Source organism: Schistocerca nitens, chromosome 1 (assembly GCF_023898315.1).
Source record: "Schistocerca nitens isolate TAMUIC-IGC-003100 chromosome 1, iqSchNite1.1, whole genome shotgun sequence".
In the NCBI taxonomy this organism is placed as follows: Eukaryota; Metazoa; Arthropoda; class Insecta; order Orthoptera; family Acrididae; genus Schistocerca; species Schistocerca nitens.
The window spans coordinates 1,123,106,184-1,123,126,564 of NC_064614.1; the positions used below are offsets into that span (position 1 = coordinate 1,123,106,184).

Genomic DNA, 20,381 nt, shown 5'->3' on the forward strand with positions numbered 1-20,381 from the left:
AATGTTCTGCACATAGCAAGTGCTGGTTAGCATCCCCTCAGAAAACAACAAAGGTGAAATATAGATGTAGCTTATAGCACCCCAGACCATTAGGTCTAGGTTGGGGCCAGTGTGCCTTGGACAAATCCACTCAACATGACAGCACTCACCAGGTCTACACTGTACATGCGAAGGATCATCACTTGTGTGCAGGCAGAATCTGCTTTCATCGCTGAAGACCACAGGGTGTCATTTCACCTTCCAAGTGATCCTCCGATGGCACCAGTCGAGCCATGCATGTTAACACTATCGTGTGAGTGAAAGGTGGGCTAGAAGTGTGCATACTCATAGTCCCACTACTAATAACTGGTATGCAACACCTCATGTTGAGATGTCTGGGCTCATAAGCCCTCTTATCTATGCTGTGGTAGCTGTACGATCTGCTGCTGCTGCCCTTACAATATGAAATCCTGATGGGCATTTGTGTCTCATGGACATCCAGAAACTCATCTAAGTGTGTGAGAATGTTGACATGATGACTGACAGCAGTATCATTTCACAACTGATGCAACATGTCCGACTTGTCTGGCAAGTCTCTGTGGGACCATGTGCCTGCTTGCTTCACAGATTTGCACCACATTGAGCCTTCTGGCCATCAGCACTCCCTATTAAAAGGCAGATGCAGATGGCACTTTGGTAGCTATGCCACTAAGCTATCTGGTGGCAGATGACACTGAAACCTTTATTAGTACATCTACTGTCCTCCAAGTGACATATGCCATCATCAGATCAAAACTGATATCGTCTTTCCAGATCTCCCCCCCCCCCCCCTCCCTCCCAATTCAATTCAACAAATCTTGTAATTATTTCTCTCTTTCATAGAGAATAGCCGTATCAGTGGACATTGTCATTGACATCCTTCCATCCTGAAATTCAATTAGACTTCTGAATCTTTGTTTTATTCCCTATGTTGCTTCTTCAATACACAGTTTCAACAATACAAGAGGAAGATAGTATTCTACCCTTACACTTTTTTAATCTGCAGATACATTTTTTTAAAATCTGCAGATACATTCTCAATTATGTCCAAAATCAGTAGCTGTGAAACAACAAATCTGGTTTATTTTCTGCTTGAATACTCCACATGGCTTTCGCCATTATAGACGCAGTTCACGTCTTGTCAGTATAAAATTAAAACATTCATACATTATTAATGTTATGATATCATGAATAATTTCTGAATCCTTGGTTCCACAGCTTTTATTGATGTTAAGAAAAGCATTCTTACATTACATAATATGTGTAATTGACTATGTCTACCTTGCTACAACTAGCTTAAAGCAGCTCTCGTTAGCTGAATTTTAAACATACACCATCCATCCAAAAAGTTACAAGTGGCTATATGTGACAGAGCAAAACTCCAGGGGCAACTTGAACTACCAAGTATAAACAAACAGGCATACATTTGACCAGTTGTTTGTGAACAGACAGTGTGAAATAGTGGATGTGCAGCTATAACGTGTCGATACTGGTTTGTCACAAATTGCAAGGAGCAACATTTTTAAATCAAGGGTTCATGAAAATTTTCCAAAATGTTTTGAAGAAGAGGAAAGTGTGTGAGTTTTTCCTGCATGCCTTGATTCCCAAAGAAAAACAATGATGTGTGGATACCTGTCACAAATTAACTGAAATGCAAAATGCAGAAAATTCTTTTTTGGAAAAAATAATCACACTGGCAAGACTTTGTATTATCAGTACAGTCATGCCACAAGATGACAATGTACAGAAGTCACAAGGAGGGACAACACTGTGATGACATAATTGAAATTAAAGCCATTGTGAAGTGTGAACTGAAAAATATTCAGTGAAGGACTTTTCTGACTGTTTAACATGATAGTATGAACGTTCTGTACATCATTCTGAAGTGGGAGGGGGGAGGGGGGGGAGTATGTAGGACACCTGAAGCATTAAAGCCACCATGTTAATTTTTCACTACTTTTTACTAATATAGTCTAGAAAGGTTATGGAATGAAAGGGTATATAGGTAAAACAACATCATCATATGGTACGATAGAGCAGCCATCTGATGGAACATGACATTTTTTTCACATTTACAGGAATTTTCCATTAGGTGTTCTGATGGCCCTCACAGAACACCACGAGGCAAATAATTCAGGACCAACAACATTTTTGGAAGGGAAAAATGTATGCATTGGCTACCAGGCAGCAATAACATTGTTTTACTTGTATAATCATTGCTTAAGCTATATTAAAACCACCTGGTGATGAGCTCAATTTGAAGTTAGTCAAAAAAGACAGAGTACATTGTAGCAACTGTGGAATAAAAAGATGTCCCTTCTGATAGCTCACTGGACAAACTATTAGTCACCTCTTTCAAAGAACACACTGTTTTGTTTTACAGTGCTGTAGATGATGTAGAAATGGTACCAGATGGTCATGACCTTTTATTGCTGACCTACATCGTGGAAGTGAAGTGGACTGTCAGTACCCGTATATTGTACGGAATCAGTGCAGTAAGGTGGGTAATGTGGAGATGTTACAGAATGGCAGAAAGGTGAGAACGAAACTATCACATTTTGTTGTGCCCATGACCACACCATGAATGAAACTGTCTAGTTTGTTGGTGTATCAGTGTGGACTGTCCAATGTGTATACAAAGAAAGGTGTATCACTCACAGTCTTGTAACGCAGCATACAAACAGTAGTTATAAAAAGATCAGAATCGACAGGGACCAGAGAGGAATGTCAGACACTGTCAAAGGCAACTGGTTTCAAAGTCGACAAGACATGTTGCTTTCAATGATTTCACACCCATCTCAACCAGTTTCAGAGTAAACATTGTTATGAGAACAGCACATAATGGACAGCTCGAGTCAGATATCTCACAAAATGCCATTACTCACAGTGCCACTTAATGCTGTATATATTCAATAGGGCAAACAACACAGAAACTGGGCAGTAGCTGACTGGAGGTATGTAGTTTGGTCCAACAAGCTATGATTCTGACTTTCTTGAAGCAATGCAAAGTGTTGAGTTCAGGCCGTAGATGGTTCTGTAACTTCTTTTTTGAGGGAGGAGGGGGAGGTCAGTGTTTTGTATACCATGACTTGGTTCTATTCATTCAGGTTACTGTGAACATGAACCAGGATTATTTTCTTCATGTGTACATCCACAGCCTCAACATAATTTCTGGACAATACCTAAAGAAGAAATGAACCAGTATGTTTGTTTCAGAATTACTGATGACCAAGTGTTGCCTTTTCTTCTATATCTCATGATGAGTAAGTTGTGTATACTCCTATCTTCCAAGATGACAACAGCTGTGTTCACAGGACAGCATGCTGGTGAACACTCAGACTCCCTACTGCACCTTGACTGGCTCACTAGATCACATGATATTAATCCCAGAGAAAATATCTAGGACTGTTTGGAACAGCAGGTGCAACATAGTACTTGACATCCCCACAGTCTGACAGCTCTACAAGATCTAATCGAGATCTAATCAATCCTGGTATCACCTGGATACAGCATACTTGAAGAAATCTGAGGACTGTCTTCCTTAATAAATTAAGACCATTATCAATGGTACACATGATATCTCCTGGGATGGACTAATTTTTTGTCTGGTGTGCTTATAATGCAAAACTATGAGCATCACCATCAAATTGTATCACAGAAGAAAATGTGAGGAGGCCCAAGTGGGCAAAACAAATGGCTGGATGAAAAGGAAAACATACATGGATGTGTAATAGTGATGACGTTAAAGGGAATCAGAAGTTTGCGGGACAGATAATGCAACACTAATGGGACTGACAGTTGAAGAGGAAAGACCAAACTTTATATTCATTAAATATTTTTCTTGGTGCATATATATTTAAAACAAGTAAAAAACAAGAAATGAAAGACAAAAGTACCTTCAAAGCTTGTTAGGAAGATAAGTATCAGAGTCATGTTTTATTACCTTACATAGTAAAGAAAGAGAATAAACATTCCACAACATTGGTGAAAATTTGTATTACTAATAACACTGCATTGATGCAAAACTGAAACAGATAAGCACAAGCAATACCTACACACTTGCATGAGGTTTCTTCTTCGAGAAGTCGCATGCTAGACCAAGATCCGATATTCGTACATGCCCATGTTCATCCAAAAGGATGTTCGCTGGCTTTAGGTCACGATATACTATAAAACGCCTATGCATATGTTCTAAACCTGTAATAGACATGTAACAATTTTAAAAATAAGAATATTAAACAAAGACATAAGTTGATGTGCTGTCAAAAACCGGAAGAAATCACATTATTAAAACATTAGTGCATTTGATTTTTTTGCCTTTCTTTCCTCCACCTGACTACAACTGCAAACATGACTAAACAAATTATGTTGTTAATAAATTTCTTTATCCAGGCCTACTCATTATCACACGAGTAGACATACTACCTGCTCCTCATTAATGTGTGTCCATTTTTCAATGAACAAATTTTTAATGTAACAACATTCAGCAAATTTAGGGATATACAACCAGACAAAAAAGGTTATTTGTTTACTAGAAAATTGTGTTGCTGCACTAGTTCTTTCATGTAGCCAATGTATTCAATTTATGTAAAAAATGTTTTACATTGCTTTCACTAAATGTAATCTGCCATGTCCCTCAAAACGATGGAAGTAAAACACCAGTTAAAATATGTATATACAGCTACACTCCATCAGCCATCATGGATAGAAGGTACTTGATGAACCACTGTGCCCCCTCACATAAATACCCCTCCCCCTTCTCCCCCCCCCCTCCGACATCGTAATTCAACCCACAATGTGATGAACAACAACTTTCTTGTAGCATCTACAAATGAAGTTGTATGAACATCCCTGTGACGCTTTCACACTTACTAAATGAACCCATCATGAAATGTGCTGTTCCTCTTTTGATTTTCTCTATTTCTTCTAACAAACTCACAATTTGGGCTTAAGGGGAAGGGGGCAGTGCAACTTACTAATCTTAATGAAAGGAGAGGAGAGGATGAAATAAATCACAAAATGAAACTCTGACAGTATTAAAAAACTATATCTATTAATAAAGAAACATAATCATGCTACCACTTTATAACAGGTATCTGCTACCTTGAATGCAATAAACTTACAGTGCGTAGTTTGTACGGGATTTGTAGATATTGTTTTGCCGTCAGGTATGTAACATTAAATTAAATTCAAATATTTTCTGTAATTGTATTTAGTAGTTTCTGACATTGGCTGTTAACATAAGAAAAGCCGGCCGCGGTGGCCGAGCAGTTCTAGATGCTTCAGTCCGGAGCCGCGTGACTGCTACGGTCGCAGGTTCGAATCCTGCCTCAGGTATGCATGTGTGTGATGGTCCTTAGGTTAGTTAGGTTTAAGTAGTTCTAAGTTCTAGGGGACTGATGACCTCTGATGTTAAGTCCCATAGTGCTCAGAGCCATTTGAACACAAGAAAAAACATAGCAAACTGAAGGTTTAACTTTACTGGGAGTGTATGGAAACTAGAGCTATCTGGAATTCACAGTTTCAATGAGAATATTGATTAATGACACAATAGTTTAGACATTTCATGACAAATGATTCTGAATACACATACCACTATTCAGTATCCATTACACATTCTGAATTTGCTTGAACTGCTACATCTGACTGGTTGGTGGGACAGAATGTGAGTTCAGATTGCAAAGATCATAACTGTTTTTCTCGAGAGATAGGAGGAAGGCAGGCAGCTAACTCCCATGCAACTTTCTGGGTATGGGCTTGCAATCTTGCAAGGATCTATGACTGACTGGTCATATGAGGGTTTCCTAAGCTACTTCCTACATCAGTGAACTAATCTTCTTGTAGATCCTTCTGATGAATTTCAGTCACGTATCTGCCTTTCCTATGATTTATTTTATTTTATTGTTCCACTTTGAGTTGGTCGACATACATATTTGCAAATATTTAATGCATGTGGCTGTTTCCAGTGATAGTTCAGCAATTGTGTAATAAGCAACAACAGGTTTTTGTATATATTTATATGTGACACATTATGTTTGTTTATTCTGAGGGTCAGTCCTTGCACCAAGCATCAGTTTTCTATAGATTTTCTTGCATTGTGCTGTACGTTTTTTACATTACGACTTCCCTACACGTAACAAAGTCATCTGCAAATAGCCTTGTGGAACTTCTGACATTATTCACTAGGACATATGCATATATTGTGAACAATAATGGTTCTATAACACATCATTGGGGTACACGTGAGTGTTCTCTTTATTAAGAATGAGATGTTGTGTTCTATTTGTTAGGAATGCTTCAATCCACTCACAAAGCTGGTCCAATATCCAGCACGCTCACTCATATTTCTTTATTAGATGACTGTGTGAAATCACACCAAATGGTTTGAGCAATTAAGGGACACAGCATCAACCTGGGTGCCACTGTCTGCTGTGCAATAATTAAGCCAACAAAACACTTAGCTGAAAAGAGGCAGAAATATTCATTAGTACCTTAAGAAGCATACACCCAAATAAACCAGACACAACTGCACTGTATACATTTTCTATCCATGTAATTCATAAGTCAAAGAAAGTGTTGCAGGAGAGGTATGGGAGGGAGTGGGTGCAGACAGCAAAAATTGTGAAGTGACTGTAGTATCAATCACAACTGGTTGAGCAGTATTGTTGCCCACAGAGAAAGGCATGTAGAGGCTGCAGTAAAGCAGAAACTCAACTCAGTAGCTTTCACAAATAATTGGCCTCTAACAGATCAATACTTGGTTCTTTCACAGATGTATGATGCAAGTGACAAGAGGCTTACATGCAATGACGGAGAAAAATATTTTATTGATTGGTGGGTGACGGAATACCATGTCTAGAAAGCTACAAAGTATGCTGGAGATGATATTCCTTACATCTGGGAACAATAAAAAAGTTAGCCAAAACTCATGAAGATTAGGAGATTGAAAACCCCCAGATATTCAAAGTAACAAAGACAGAGGGATGGAGGAATAGTGACAAATAGCTCTACATAGGCCTCTTCATTAACCTACAAGTTCTTACACTACCAGTATTTGCAGTTAACAACAAGAATGAATGTAGGATGAACTGCAATATTTACATCCACAATACCTACTTGTACCTTCAGACACTCCATAAGCCACTACACAGTGCATGGTGTGGGGTATCATGTACCGCTGTTATAAACAATAATAACTTCCATATGGACTGCAGATCTTGTGTAAAGTCTAGAATGGAGTTCCATATTCTAGTACTTATATTCTAACACAAAAGTCTATAACAGTCATCAGGCAGGAAATTGAAATCCTCAGATATTCAAAGGCGAAGTGAAAAAATATCTTGTTAGCCTCTCTCACAATTCCATGATATTTGGATTGTAAATCCAATTTAACTCCAAAGTTAGTTTCAGTATCCCAACCAGCAGATGCCCCAACGGAGGCACACGAGCTGGCATGGGATAAACAGTTGAGTAGTTCAGACACCTGCCATGGAGGGTGCACATTTCATGTCATATGGGTAGACTACAAGCAGAAGTGTTTACTTGCAAGTGTCAGTCAGCAGAGCAGGCCATTGTTCCATGGAACTAGCCTTGCACTTCCATTGAGAGTTATTGTGTGCTCAGTCATTAGCCACCTGCACCAGTCACATGCTGAGAATATTATTGTATGAATATCTACATGGGTTCAGATGCTCTATTTCCTGTAGTTTGATTTGCATGGCAAGTTCATTCCGCTCATGCTGTTCTGTTCCCTGGTTTTTACAGAGCCACTGTCAGTCCCTGTTGTACCTGTGCTGACTATTTTGAGTAGTGGTGTCATCACACTTTCTGCATATACTAAACTGGTGACACACATTATTATTTACTATTAAAAACAGTGTTGATCATGATTTATTTATCAAGGTGACCAGTTTCGACCACTACTGTGGTCATCTTCAGACCATTGAGTAGGAACCTCTTTCTGTTGGAGAATCACTACTATCACTTATTATGCACGTGACATCTATGTCCTCCATCTCCATCCCCACCCCCACCCCAGATTTTCATGGTGTTCACTTTGGCTAACCACAAACCTGGCATATCTGCAATGCTGGCAGGAACAGTTGCACCTACAGAAGAAGTAGTAGCAGAAAAAGGAGCAGAAACTGGAGCAGATGCAGGCACTGATAACCTAGAATGGAGACTTGCTTAGCACTCTTGCCTCAGCAGCAGGGGCCATCCATCCACAAGGCAGTTTCCTTCTCCAACCCACCACCCATGATACCACTTGCCAGTTTCAGTGAGGCTACAGAAATGTAGAATAATTATCTGCACCAGTTCTTGTTGCACTATCAGGTAAGATGTATTGTTGATCCAGTTGGTCAAGTTGCCTTGAGTTTATGTCAAGTTGTCCAAAACTTGAATCTTGGCAAGTTCGCATCACTAGCAGCATCATAATTCCCACCTGTGGTGAGTTTCAGGTTCGTGGCATCATTCTCGTTTCACATGTTGGGCAACCCAGCAGTCCTGCCTCAGTTGTCATTTGTTGCACGGTTGCCGAGACTGCCCACATGTGGAGGACATGTGTGGTGTATGCCATCAGACAGAACATCTTCCAGCTGTTTGTGACAGTCAGTGAGCCACAAGTCAGGTGTCAGACAGCCCAGTGTTTTCCCTGGACTCCAGTGTTGCCTCACTCTGCACTAGTCGCCCCAGCAAATTTGCTGACACTGTTTGTGGCTGGGTGGTTAGTCGAATTTCAAGTAGACATGGAAGTTTCAGATAGCATCATTAATTTGGATGCATACATGATCCTGCTATGTCTGTAGTTGAAACGGCTGCTCCATCAGGCTGTGTTTTATAATAAACAGTGCATCCTCTTGCGAGGGCAATTCTCCATCTCCGCGTGTTACAAGAATGTGGAATGGCAGCTTATGATGTTAGTAATAAATTCATCATTATATCTTTGGGCTCAACACCTTTTTTGTTTTCAGCTTTCAGATCACTGACAGAGTGCATTCAATGTCTCACTGCACTCCTTTCCACAATTTGGACTCCTTAGTGTGGTTCTACAGCCAGTTTTTTGAGAATACTTTGGGCTGGGCAGAAAACTTTGTGGCATGTGTTTCTCTTAAGTCATCGGTGAGTCCGAAATTTTGTTGCCCTGCCTCATTCCCTTCGTCATGTGCAGCATGGTAAACACCGAGTTGCAGCATTGGCAGGGTCAGGGTGCCATTTCTCCTATTTCGTCGAGTCAGTTGGACACTGCTTTGTTGCTGATTCAGATGTTCAGTGGCACCATGTGCCTTTGTGGAAATTTTAAACAGTCATTGCACAATGTGTCATGGATTCATATCCCATTCTGTGGCAAGTGGAGTTGTTGGCAAAGTTGTCTGGGGTCAGTACTTTTCCTGTATCAACTTGTGTGTTGCTTGTCTGCAGTTGCCGTTGAATGTAATTTCTCAGACTTTCCTGAACCCCTTTGGGCTTCACCAGTTTAATTTGCTTGCCTTTTGGAATCTTGTCTGCAATGAGAATTTAGAAACAATATTTGAAGAAGATGATTCAGGACATTCCCTGTTGCATCAGTTCCCTTGATGATATCTGAGTCACGGGCCCAACTTGGGAGGAGCATTTATGGAACCTTCAGTTAGTTTTCCAACTCCTCCTGGAAAATGTAGTTCACTGCAAGCTGGAAAAATACAGTTTTTTCTCATGTGATCTCGTCCCATGGACAACCACATTAAGGCCACTTTCAACTTACCAGTGAAGGAGCTCCAGTCTTTTTTGGGTACGATTTTGCCGCCATTGCCGGAAGGTCATTACATTTCTCTGGTCTGCAGATTGTCAATAAGCCTTTCAGTCTTTCAAGTAATGTTTGAGCTTTGTTCCCTGTCTGGTTTCCTGTACACCAGATAAGCTTTTGACCCTGGCCTGTGATGCATCCCAGTATGACATTGGTGCTATCCTGTCCCATTGGAAGCTGGACAGCACCAAACAGCTCATCACGCATGTGTCGAGGATGCTTTGTGCTGTGCAACAAAACTACTCACATGTGGAAAGGGAGATGCTAGCTATTATTTTTTTGGGTTAAAACGTTTCACATCTTCCTGTATGAGGTTATGTTCCTCCTCATCACTGGCCACAAACTGTTGAGTTTCCTTGTTTGGTCCTCGTTCCAAGCTGCCGGATAGAACTGCCCACTGTTTGCATTGGTGGGCCCTCTTTTCCTTTAACTATTTAACTATTCTTATGACATTCATTACCATTCCACTGCCCAGCATACCAGTGCTGATGCACTTTCTCATGGCTATTGGTTGGGCCCAATCTGGGGTTCTACTGGTAAGAGGCTCTTGTGGTCACAATGGATGATGCCTTGCAGCAAACCCTATCAGATTTTCCATGGACGGCACAAAAGGCTGTGACTACCATGGCTGTTGACCCAGTTTTCCAGAAAATCATTCCAGTAGTCCAGATCAGTTAGCCAGAGTGTGTCTCTTTGGATGCGAATCGTGCTTGACCAAACATTGTCCACAGGATTCTCAAGCTCGCCACAGAGGAGCAATTCTGTCAAGTGGTTGTCCCCTCACTGTTGTGCCCTTAGATTCTCCAGTTGCTTCATGCATCACACTGAGGTATAACTAGAATGAAGGTGTTGGTGTGAAATCACATCTACTGGCTACTAATCGATCATGACATTGAACATCTGATACAGACTTGCGGGGTTTGTGCTCAGAACCAGGCTGCCCCTCTGCATCAGTTCTCTCCTTTGCTAGTCCCAGAGCACTCTTGGGACACAGGGCAAATTGATTTCACAGGTCCATTTTTGGGCAACATGTACAGGTAGGTGGGCGATGCATTGTCAAATTTCCCTTACAAAGCCTAGCTGTCAACTGCCCCCGTTCATGTGATGTCAGTCATTTTTGCCACAGAGAGATTCTCTAGGACTGTTGTGTCTGATAACAGTAGGCAACTTGTGCCACGGGAGTTTGAAGACTTTTGCAACCACAGTGGTATCCAGCATCTGACTACCGCCCTATTTCACAAGCTTCTAACTTTGAAATGGAGCACTTTGTGCATACATTCAAGACTCAGATGAGGAAGTCTGTTCTGCCTCTTCCCACAACAATGTATTGTCGAGTTATCTGGCTATGAACTGGGTGACGTCAGTCAACGGGCCTAGTCTGGCGAATGTTTGCACGGGTTCCAGCCATGGGTTTCTTGGATTTGTTGCACCCTGAGTTACACGCCATGGACCACTGTAGTCCACTGCATTTTCCTCCTTGGATTACCACTTGGGCCCAGTACTTCGTCTGGCACGACTGCCGGGTGTTGTTGTGTGCCACAAAGATCAGCACTAATTTGTGGTGGACGTCAATGGTGAGAAGCTGACTCATCATGCCAATCAGTTGCACCCACAGTTTGTTGGAGTGTCACCACTGTGGCCTTTCAGTGTGCTGAATGGCAGGGAAGATCATGATGTTGTTCACACAGTGGACTCCCCCTTGGAGCACTGTGCCTCACTATAGTCACCCCCTCTTTGCTCTCAACCATCCTCCTCCTGCCTGCAGCCTCGGGCCCCAGGGTAGCTTGTGCATCTGCCTGCTATATTAGAGACCATGATTTGAACCCCCCTTTCCCTTTCACCTCCTCTCCCCCTTTTCAAATGAAGGTGGCCTTGTCTGCCCTGCCACTGAGGGATCTACCACTGTTGCAGTCTCCACGTCCTTCCACCTTTCCAGCACAGCCGGCAGCATCGGTGTGCCTCCTTTGTTGGTTGGTCCACTGCCAGGTTCTCCAGCACTCTTTCTGGTTCTGCTCTGGAGGCCGCAGCCATATGTAATCTTCCCACGGAGTGGGGATCTAGCATCCCTACTAGCAGACGTTCCAATGGAGACGGGTGAGCTGGCATGGGCAGAATAGCTGAGTAGTTGAGAAACCTGCCATTGAGAGCACACATGTCATGTTATACAGGCAGACCCGCTGAGAGAAGGGTTTACTTGAGAGTGGCAGTAAGCAGACCACACTGACACTCCTGCAGAGTTAAATTGCTGTGGATCTAGAATTGCGCTTGTGCTGATTGTTGGTGTGTGCTCAATCGTTAGCTGCCTGCACCAGTTGTGTGCTGCGAAAATTGTTGTGTGCGTATCTATATAGGTTTGGATGCTCCACTTCCTGTAGTTCAATTCGTATGATGAGTTTGTTCCACTGACAGGGTTCTGTTGCACAATTGTCACTAAGTCATTGTTGACCTGTGAAGTACCCATACTGATCATCTTAAGCAGCAACATTGTCATGCCTTCTGCAGACATTAAATTAGTATTAAACAGGTTTTGACTTCACAAATATACAGAGTGGATATAATTACACTTTTGTTACTTTACCAAGTGTAGATGGAAAACTATTTACCATATGGCTACCCAACTTTATGGAATGACATTTAGACTGTGCACTGCAGGTTTTATCTTGTTAGTGGGATCAGTGTCATGAGTTGCTGTTAGGTGCCAGCTGTTAGGTGCCGGTACTGATGCAGCAATGCAGAGCTGAAATACAAGTGCCAGTGTGTATTACACTTGAAGACAGTCACCTTCTGCCTGGTAAAGGTGAGCAGTGCTTTACTTGTAAATCTGTTTTATCAAAATAACAGCAATAGTGCTGCTGCCCTGAATGAGTATCGATGCATTAAAGGAATATGGAAAGGTCTGCTCTCCGCACATGCATTGCAGAACATTATTTGGGTGTTCGAATTAACTGACAATTTGGAAATTGCTCCAGGGAGAGACCATGAGCCAACTGTGGCTCAATTTTTTGAAGAAGTTGCTGTTGCCATGGCTGAGAATGCTGGACACAATGTACGATCTTCAAGCAGTGCACAAGCTGTGTCACAACAGCTGGACATTCCATGGTCCACCATTCAAAAAGTGTTACAAACAGTTCTGCTGCAGTCTATAACTTGGTTCCAGGCTGTTGCAGATGCAAATGGTCATCACATTAAGAAACATTTGTAAACTGGAATGTAAACATGATATTCAATTAACAAATGTTAACCTTTCACATGGAAATTTTCTTTCAATGGATTATCTGTTTTTTCTCCTCTGTCCTTAAAAAGGTTTCTGTCCTTACAAATGTTTCCACTAAGTTCCACAGTTCTACGACCACTCGTATTTTATATCTGGCAGTATGACATTGCCAATTTGGGTATCAAGTACACTTCAGTCAAGCTTCAGACGTCAGGGAGTCGACTAACAAAACTTCTGACCTTCCAAATATGAGCCCAGTGTCTTATTACAGCACCACCTTGCTTTGTAATTAACACAGAGAGAGTGAAAGAAAATTTGGGTAGCCTTTGGGATCAAGATACTCATTCCACAAAGCTACCTTAGCCAGTGGGGATTACTGGTAGTCAAAAAGTAGCATTATGTTACAAAAATGTCAGTAAAATTTGAATCAAAGACATAAAAAAGACCTAAAGTATAAATTACACCTAAATATTGGAAAATAAAATAAAGAAACAAATATTATATCAAATATTAGTAGATGTGAAATGAATACAACGTTATTTTTATATCATATAAGGTTGAATTAATAGCCACTGAATGTTTTCTGTACTGGAAGCTGGAAAAAAGTAGCAGGTCAAATTGCTGCAACACAGCTTCTCATTGCGATATTCTATGAACAACATGAGATACAAGACTTTCATCAGAAAACTTCAAATAAAGTTTTTAAAAAATCTTTTAATCATTAGAAAAAAAAACTGACAGTTTTTGTAATGATGTACTGAGCGTCACGAAGACCGTCCATCATCATAAAACCACTCAGACTTGCAGAAAGATTTAAGTAAGCTTGGCAATACCAATTGACAAATACTAAAACAAGTGTTTAACACACAAATATCAATTCCATTAACTTTAATACAAGTGAAAGTATTGATTACAACAGAATTCATAATTTGGCTTTCGTCAGGGCTATTACAAAGAACCAGATATGGCCAGTTCCAATGAAAGTGGGGTGGCTGCTTTAGTGTAACTGTGTGTGTGGTGTGTGTGTGTGTGTGTGTGTGTGTGTGTGTGTGTGTGTGTGAGTGGATTTGTGTGGGTGGGTGTGGTTGAGTGGGTGGGTGCACACACACTCATACTGTAAGATTCGCTGGCACATCGTAATGCAGTGAAACACTTTGTAATCTTGATACTGAATTAAAACCACTTCACACTTACATTAACATCGCTAAAATTATAGTTTTTAACATACCTAAAATAACTTCAGCAGCATAGAATTTCATTTCATGCTCATTAAAAACTCCATGCTGGGATAAGTGATAATGCAAATCTCCTCCATTCATGAGGTCTAAGATGAAACACAGTTTATCAGGCGTGTGAAATGCGTATGTCATACATACAATAAAAGGGCAGTCTACCTGCAAAATTCAAGAAGACAGTCTTACACAGATTGTTACAAGATCAACAGTATACTGACAGTAAACATTACAGCAGATTACTTACTCCTGTACTGACTAGAGACAACATTATTCGCTCATTAAGAGCTAAAGTTTCTCCCTGCTTCATTTTTATTCGTTTCTTATCCAGGCATTTCATTGCATACATTTTTCCTGTATCTGCTTTTCGACACCCGTAAACTTCACCAAATCCACCTCTTCCAATTATCCGATGGACACTGAAGTCATTCATTGTTAACTGAAAAAACAGAAACTATGTACTAATTGTATTGTACACTAACTACAAGTACAAGACATAAGAAATGGTACCATCCATACATTTCTAATTGCATGAAGGATACACACAAGCTCACTAATGATTTATATTTATCGAACAGGTGGAAACTGCAGTTATCAATTTAATTTATGTAGCTATTATTAGTTTTCTCATATGTCCACTATTTTGGTGTAACTAGGGAACTTGAAGAAATACAAATACATCATTGTTTGTAAAGACCAGATGATAGTTTCATAGCATGTATATTTTCATGCCATTTGAAAACTATTACAACCTGCACTGTACTCTGCAATTAATATCTTAAATTTTACATACTAAGAAACCAGAGGTGTGGCACTTCATTTATTTTATCGTTTACTGTTCCTTTACTTACACTCATTATCATCATTACCTATATTAAACAGCATTAGGACAAAAACAGTAAAAAATGACAACTGCTTTATCAAAGGGACTACAGCTTCACATTAATGTCCCAGAGTGAAACTAATAATGACTCTACATCATCACAAATCTACACTTTAGATATTCCAGCCACATGGCAGTTTTCTTGACAAACGAGTGTACTATTAAACTTTTGTTATATTCGGAGTCAGGCTTAATCCTAAGCATCCTTCTTTCCTGTTAAAGTTGACTCTGAATAAATTAACTGCGGTTGTTGACTTGAGTTACACCTTGACACTTATTAAAACAGATGGCACAATCACCATTCATTAATACATACTTGGTCATGGAAGAATTCTGTGTCTAAGAAAGAAAGGAAGAGTAAGTTCTAATTTCCCAGTGATGACAAGTTCATTAGAGACAGTCCAAAGACTCACATAGGGTAAGGCCATGTCCCCCACTCCATCTCCCAACCCCATCTCTTTTCCCCTCCAAAGAAACTGTCCCATAAATGACTTTGATATATATACGAGAACCAAGAATCTAAACTTGAATGGCCAGGTATGGATGTGAATCATACTCTCAAACAATTTTTTATCTGGTTGTTGTTGTTGTTGTCTTCAGTCCTGAGACTGGTTTGATGCAGCTCTTCATGCTACTCTATCCTGTGCAAGATTCTTCATCTCCCAGTACCTACTGCAACCTACATCCTTCTGAATCTGCTTAGTGTATTCATCTCTTGGTCTCCCTCTACGATTTTTACCCTCCACACTGCCCTCCAATGCTAAATTTGTGATCCCTTGATGCCTCAGAACATGTCCTACCAACCGGTCCCTTCTTCTTGTCAAGTTGTGCCACAAACTCCTCCCAAATTCTATTGAATACCTCATCATTAGTTATGTGATCTACCCATCTAATCTTCAGCATTCTTCTGTAGCACCACATTTTGAAAGCTTCTATTCTCTTCTTGTCCAAACTATTTATCGTCCATGTTTCACTTCCATACATGGCTACACTCCATACAAATACTTTCAGAAACGACTTCCTGACACTTAAATCTATACTCGATGTTAACAAATTTCTCTTCTTCAGAAACGATTTCCTTGTCATTGCCAGTCTACATTTTATATCCTCTCTACTTCGACCATCATCAGTTATTTTGCTCCCTAAATAGCAAAACTCCTCCTTTACTACTTTAAGTGTCTCATTTCCTAATCTAATCCCCTCAGCATCACCCGATTTAATTTGACTACATTCCATTATCCTCGTTTTGCTTTTGTTGATGTTCATCTTTCAAGACACTGTCCATTCCGTTCAACTGCTCTTCCAAGTCCTTTACTGTCTCAGACAGAATTACAATGTCATCGGCAAACCTCAACGTTTTTATTTCTTCTCCATGGACTTTAATAACTACTCCGAATTTTTCTTTTGTTTCCTTTACTGCTTGCTCAATATACAGAATGAATAACATCGGGGATAGGCTACAACCCTGTCTCACTCCCTTCCCAACCACTGCTTCCCTTTCATGCCCCTCGACTCTTATAACTGCCATCTGGTTTCTGTACAAATTGTAAATAGCCTTTCGCTCCCTGTATTTTACTCCTGCCACCTTTAGAATTTGAAAGAGAGTATTCCAGTCAACATTGTCAAAAGCTTTCTCTAAGTCCACAAATGCTAGAAACATAGGTTTGCCTTTCCTTAATCTATTTTCTAAGATAAGTCATAGGCTCAGTATTGCCTCACGTGTTCCAACATTTCTGCGGAATATAAACTGATCTTCGCCAAGGTCGGCTTCTACCAGTTTTTCCATTCGTCTGTAAAGACTTCGCGTTAGTATTTTGCAGCTGTGACTTATTAAACTGATAGTTCGGTAAATTTCACATCTGTCAACACCTGCTTTCTTTGGGATTGGAATTATGATATCCTTCTTGAAGTCTGAGGGTGTTTCACCTGTCTCATACATCTTCCTCACCAGATGGTAGAGTTTTGTCAGGACTGGCTCACCCAAGGCCGTCAGTAGTTCAATGGAATGTTGTCTACTCCTGGGAGAAAGGAGATAAGAACCATCTCTGTCCATCTTAATATGATATTACAATGTTTTTACAATTTTAGTAAAGCAGTAAAAGACAGAATTACGTGGCATATATGAAGTTCATTCAAATGAAACCTGGTCAGCGCGTCTACCTTTGCCTTACACGTAAAGTGGCACCACGTAACTGTGGGTATGGTGACACTATCTATTGGTAGAGAGACTGACATGTGTGCACTGTTTGATGTTGCATAGCGCCAGTGTGGTTTCATGCCAAAGAGAAGGTGGTCACACAACAAGTTATTGTCCACTACTGAACATGCAGGTGAGTAAGCAGGAACAATCCACCCAACAGATTAGTGTTGAGGTCCGGTGTGCCGGCCAGCCTGTGGATGGTTTTTAAGGTGGTTTTCCATCTGCCTCAGTGCATTTGGGCTTGTTCCCTTTATTCTGCCTCAGTTACAATATGTCAGTGATTGCTGTGCAAACACCATCTCCACACATGCATGTGCTATAATTACTATACCACACAAACATTTTGTATTACACTCATCTGGTAGGTGATGTTCCAGAGGGGAGGGCGGGGGGGGGGGGGGGGGGCACTGGGGGACTGAACTGCACGATAACCCTGGGTTCGGTGTGGGGCAGGTGGACTGCTGTGGCCTGTTGTGAACCATTGAGGGCTACGGCAGGACAAAGCCTCTAGGCTCCAGGTTAAATACACAATACACAAGCAGGAACAATAAGGAGTGATTCGATTTTTGGCAGCAGAGGGAGTTGGAGGTCGTGAAATGTATCAACGGATGAAGGCTGTGTATGATAAGTACAGTCTGAGTCATCCAAGGAGTCATCCAAGGAGTCATCCAAGTATTGTGGAATGGCACAAACGATTCCTTGAGGGGCATGACTCACTGGAAGACAATGCTTGTCCTGGACATGTTCATCATGTCATCACACAGTAAATGGTTGCAGAAGTGAATGTTTTAGTCTTGGACAGCACCATGGATGAGATCCATCAGTTACTGGGTATTAGTGTGGGCACTACCCACAGCATAATGCATCAACACTTGAAGTTTTGAAAAATCTGTGCACAGTGTGTTCCCCACCAACTGACTGCCGAACAGTCCAATACTCGAATGGCACTGTCTTTGAGTCATCTGCAACATTATCATGAGGAGGAATACAGCTTTCTGTCGCATATTGTCACAGGTGACTAAAAATGGTGTCACCATTTTGAACTGGAAAGCAAGTGTCAGAGCAAGCAGTGAAAACACGCAACTTCACCACTTCCAAAGAAATCAAAGGCCATGCACACCAGTTCTGGTAAGGCCATGATGTACTTTTTTGACCACAAGGGCGCACTGCTTGTTGATTTCCTGGAACAGAGAACCACCATCAATGCTCAGCATTATCAAGCCACTTTACAGAACCTTAGATGAGCCATCAAATCGAAACACCGAGGCATCGTTTCCAATGGCATTATCCTCTTGCATGACAATGCCCACCCACACACAGCCAATGCGGTGAAGATGACATTGCAGCAGTTTCGGTTGGACGTTCATGTGTCTGGACCTCTAACACAAGCTACACTCCTGGAAATGGAAAAAAGAACACATTGACACCGGTGTGTCAGACCCACCATACTTGTTCCGGACACTGCGAGAGGGCTGTACAAGCAATGATCACACGCACGGCACAGCGGACACACCAGGAACCGCGGTGTTGGCCGTCGAATGGCGCTAGCTGCGCAGCATTTGTGCACCGCCGCCGTCAGTGTCAGCCAGTTTGCCGTGGCATACGGAGCTCCATCGCAGTCTTTAACACTGGTAGCATGCCGCGACAGCGTGGACGTGAACCGTATGTGCAGTTGACGGACTTTGAGCGAGGGCATATAGTGGGCATGCGGGAGGCCGGGTGGACGTACCGCCGAATTGCTCAACACGTGGGGCGTGAGGTCTCCACAGTACATCGATGTTGTCGCCAGTGGTCGGCGGAAGGTGCACGTGCCCGTCGACCTGGGACCGGACCACAGTGACGCATGGATGCACGCCAAGACCGTAGGATCCTACGCAGTGCCGTAGGGGACCGCACCGCCACTTCCCAGCAAATTAGGGACACTGTTGCTCCTGGGGTATCGGCGAGGACCATTTGCAACCGTCTCCATGAAGCTGGGCTACGGTCCCGCACACCGTTAGGCCGTCTTCCGCTCACGCCCCAACATCGTGCAGCCCGCCTCCAGTGGTGTCGCGACAGGCGTGAATGGAGGGACGAATGGAGACGTGTCGTCTTCAGCGATGAGAGTCGCTTCTGCCTTGGTGCCAATGATGGTCGTATGCGTGTTTGGCGCCGTGCAGGTGAGCGCCACAATCAGGACTGCATACGACCGAGGCACACAGGGCCAACACCCGGCATCATGGTGTGGGGAGCGATCTCCTACACTGGCCGTACACCACTGGTGATCGTCGAGGGGACACTGAATAGTGCACGGTACATCCAAACCGTCATCGAACCCATCGTTCTACCATTCCTAGACCGGCAAGGGAACTTGCTGTTCCAACAGGACAATGCACGTCCGCATGTATCCCATGCCACCCAACGTGCTCTAGAAGGTGTAAGTCAACTACCCTGGCCAGCAAGATCTCCGGATCTGTCCCCCATTGAGCATGTTTGGGACTGGATGAAGCGTCGTATCACGCGGTCTGCACGTCCAGCACGAACGCTGGTCCAACTGAGGCGCCAGGTGGAAATGGCATGGCAAGCCGTTCCACAGGACTACATCCAGCATCTCTACGATCGTCTCCATGGGAGAATAGCAGCCTGCATTGCTGCGAAAGGTGGATATACACTGTACTAGTGCCGACATTGTGCATGCTCTGTTGCCTGTGTCTATGTGCCTGTGGTTCTGTCAGTGTGATCATGTGATGTATCTGACCCCAGGAATGTGTCAATAAAGTTTCCCCTTCCTGGGACAATGAATTCACGGTGTTCTTATTTCAATTTCCAGGAGTGTATTCGTGGACATTGATTCACAACGGATGACAAAGTGCATGACTGGGTCTCATTTGAATGCCCCTTATATATCACCCACAGGGTTTATAAGTCAGTGAAACTGTGATACTCTATACATACCTGAATGTTTAACTCTAGGTTCTTCCACTGGCAAAAACGGGTGTATTTATCACTGAAACATAAATGAAAGCATCTGTACTACATAAAGCTTAGGTCATAATGCAACTTTATGTATT

At 42.0% G+C, this 20,381-nt stretch overlaps 1 protein-coding gene across 1 annotated transcript in view; it reads right to left on the reverse strand.

Moving 5' to 3' along the window:
- Positions 1–20,381, reverse strand: part of LOC126199214 (G protein-coupled receptor kinase 1) — a 1,128,404-nt gene that overhangs the window by 28,061 nt on the left and 1,079,962 nt on the right. The window contains exons 7-10 of the mRNA XM_049935996.1: positions 20,266–20,317; positions 14,496–14,687; positions 14,245–14,410; positions 4,074–4,215 (exon numbers count right to left, since the gene is read on the reverse strand). Coding sequence (XP_049791953.1) covers positions 4,074–4,215; positions 14,245–14,410; positions 14,496–14,687; positions 20,266–20,317 — 552 coding nt within the window. The remainder of the gene's footprint in view (positions 1–4,073; positions 4,216–14,244; positions 14,411–14,495; positions 14,688–20,265; positions 20,318–20,381) is intronic.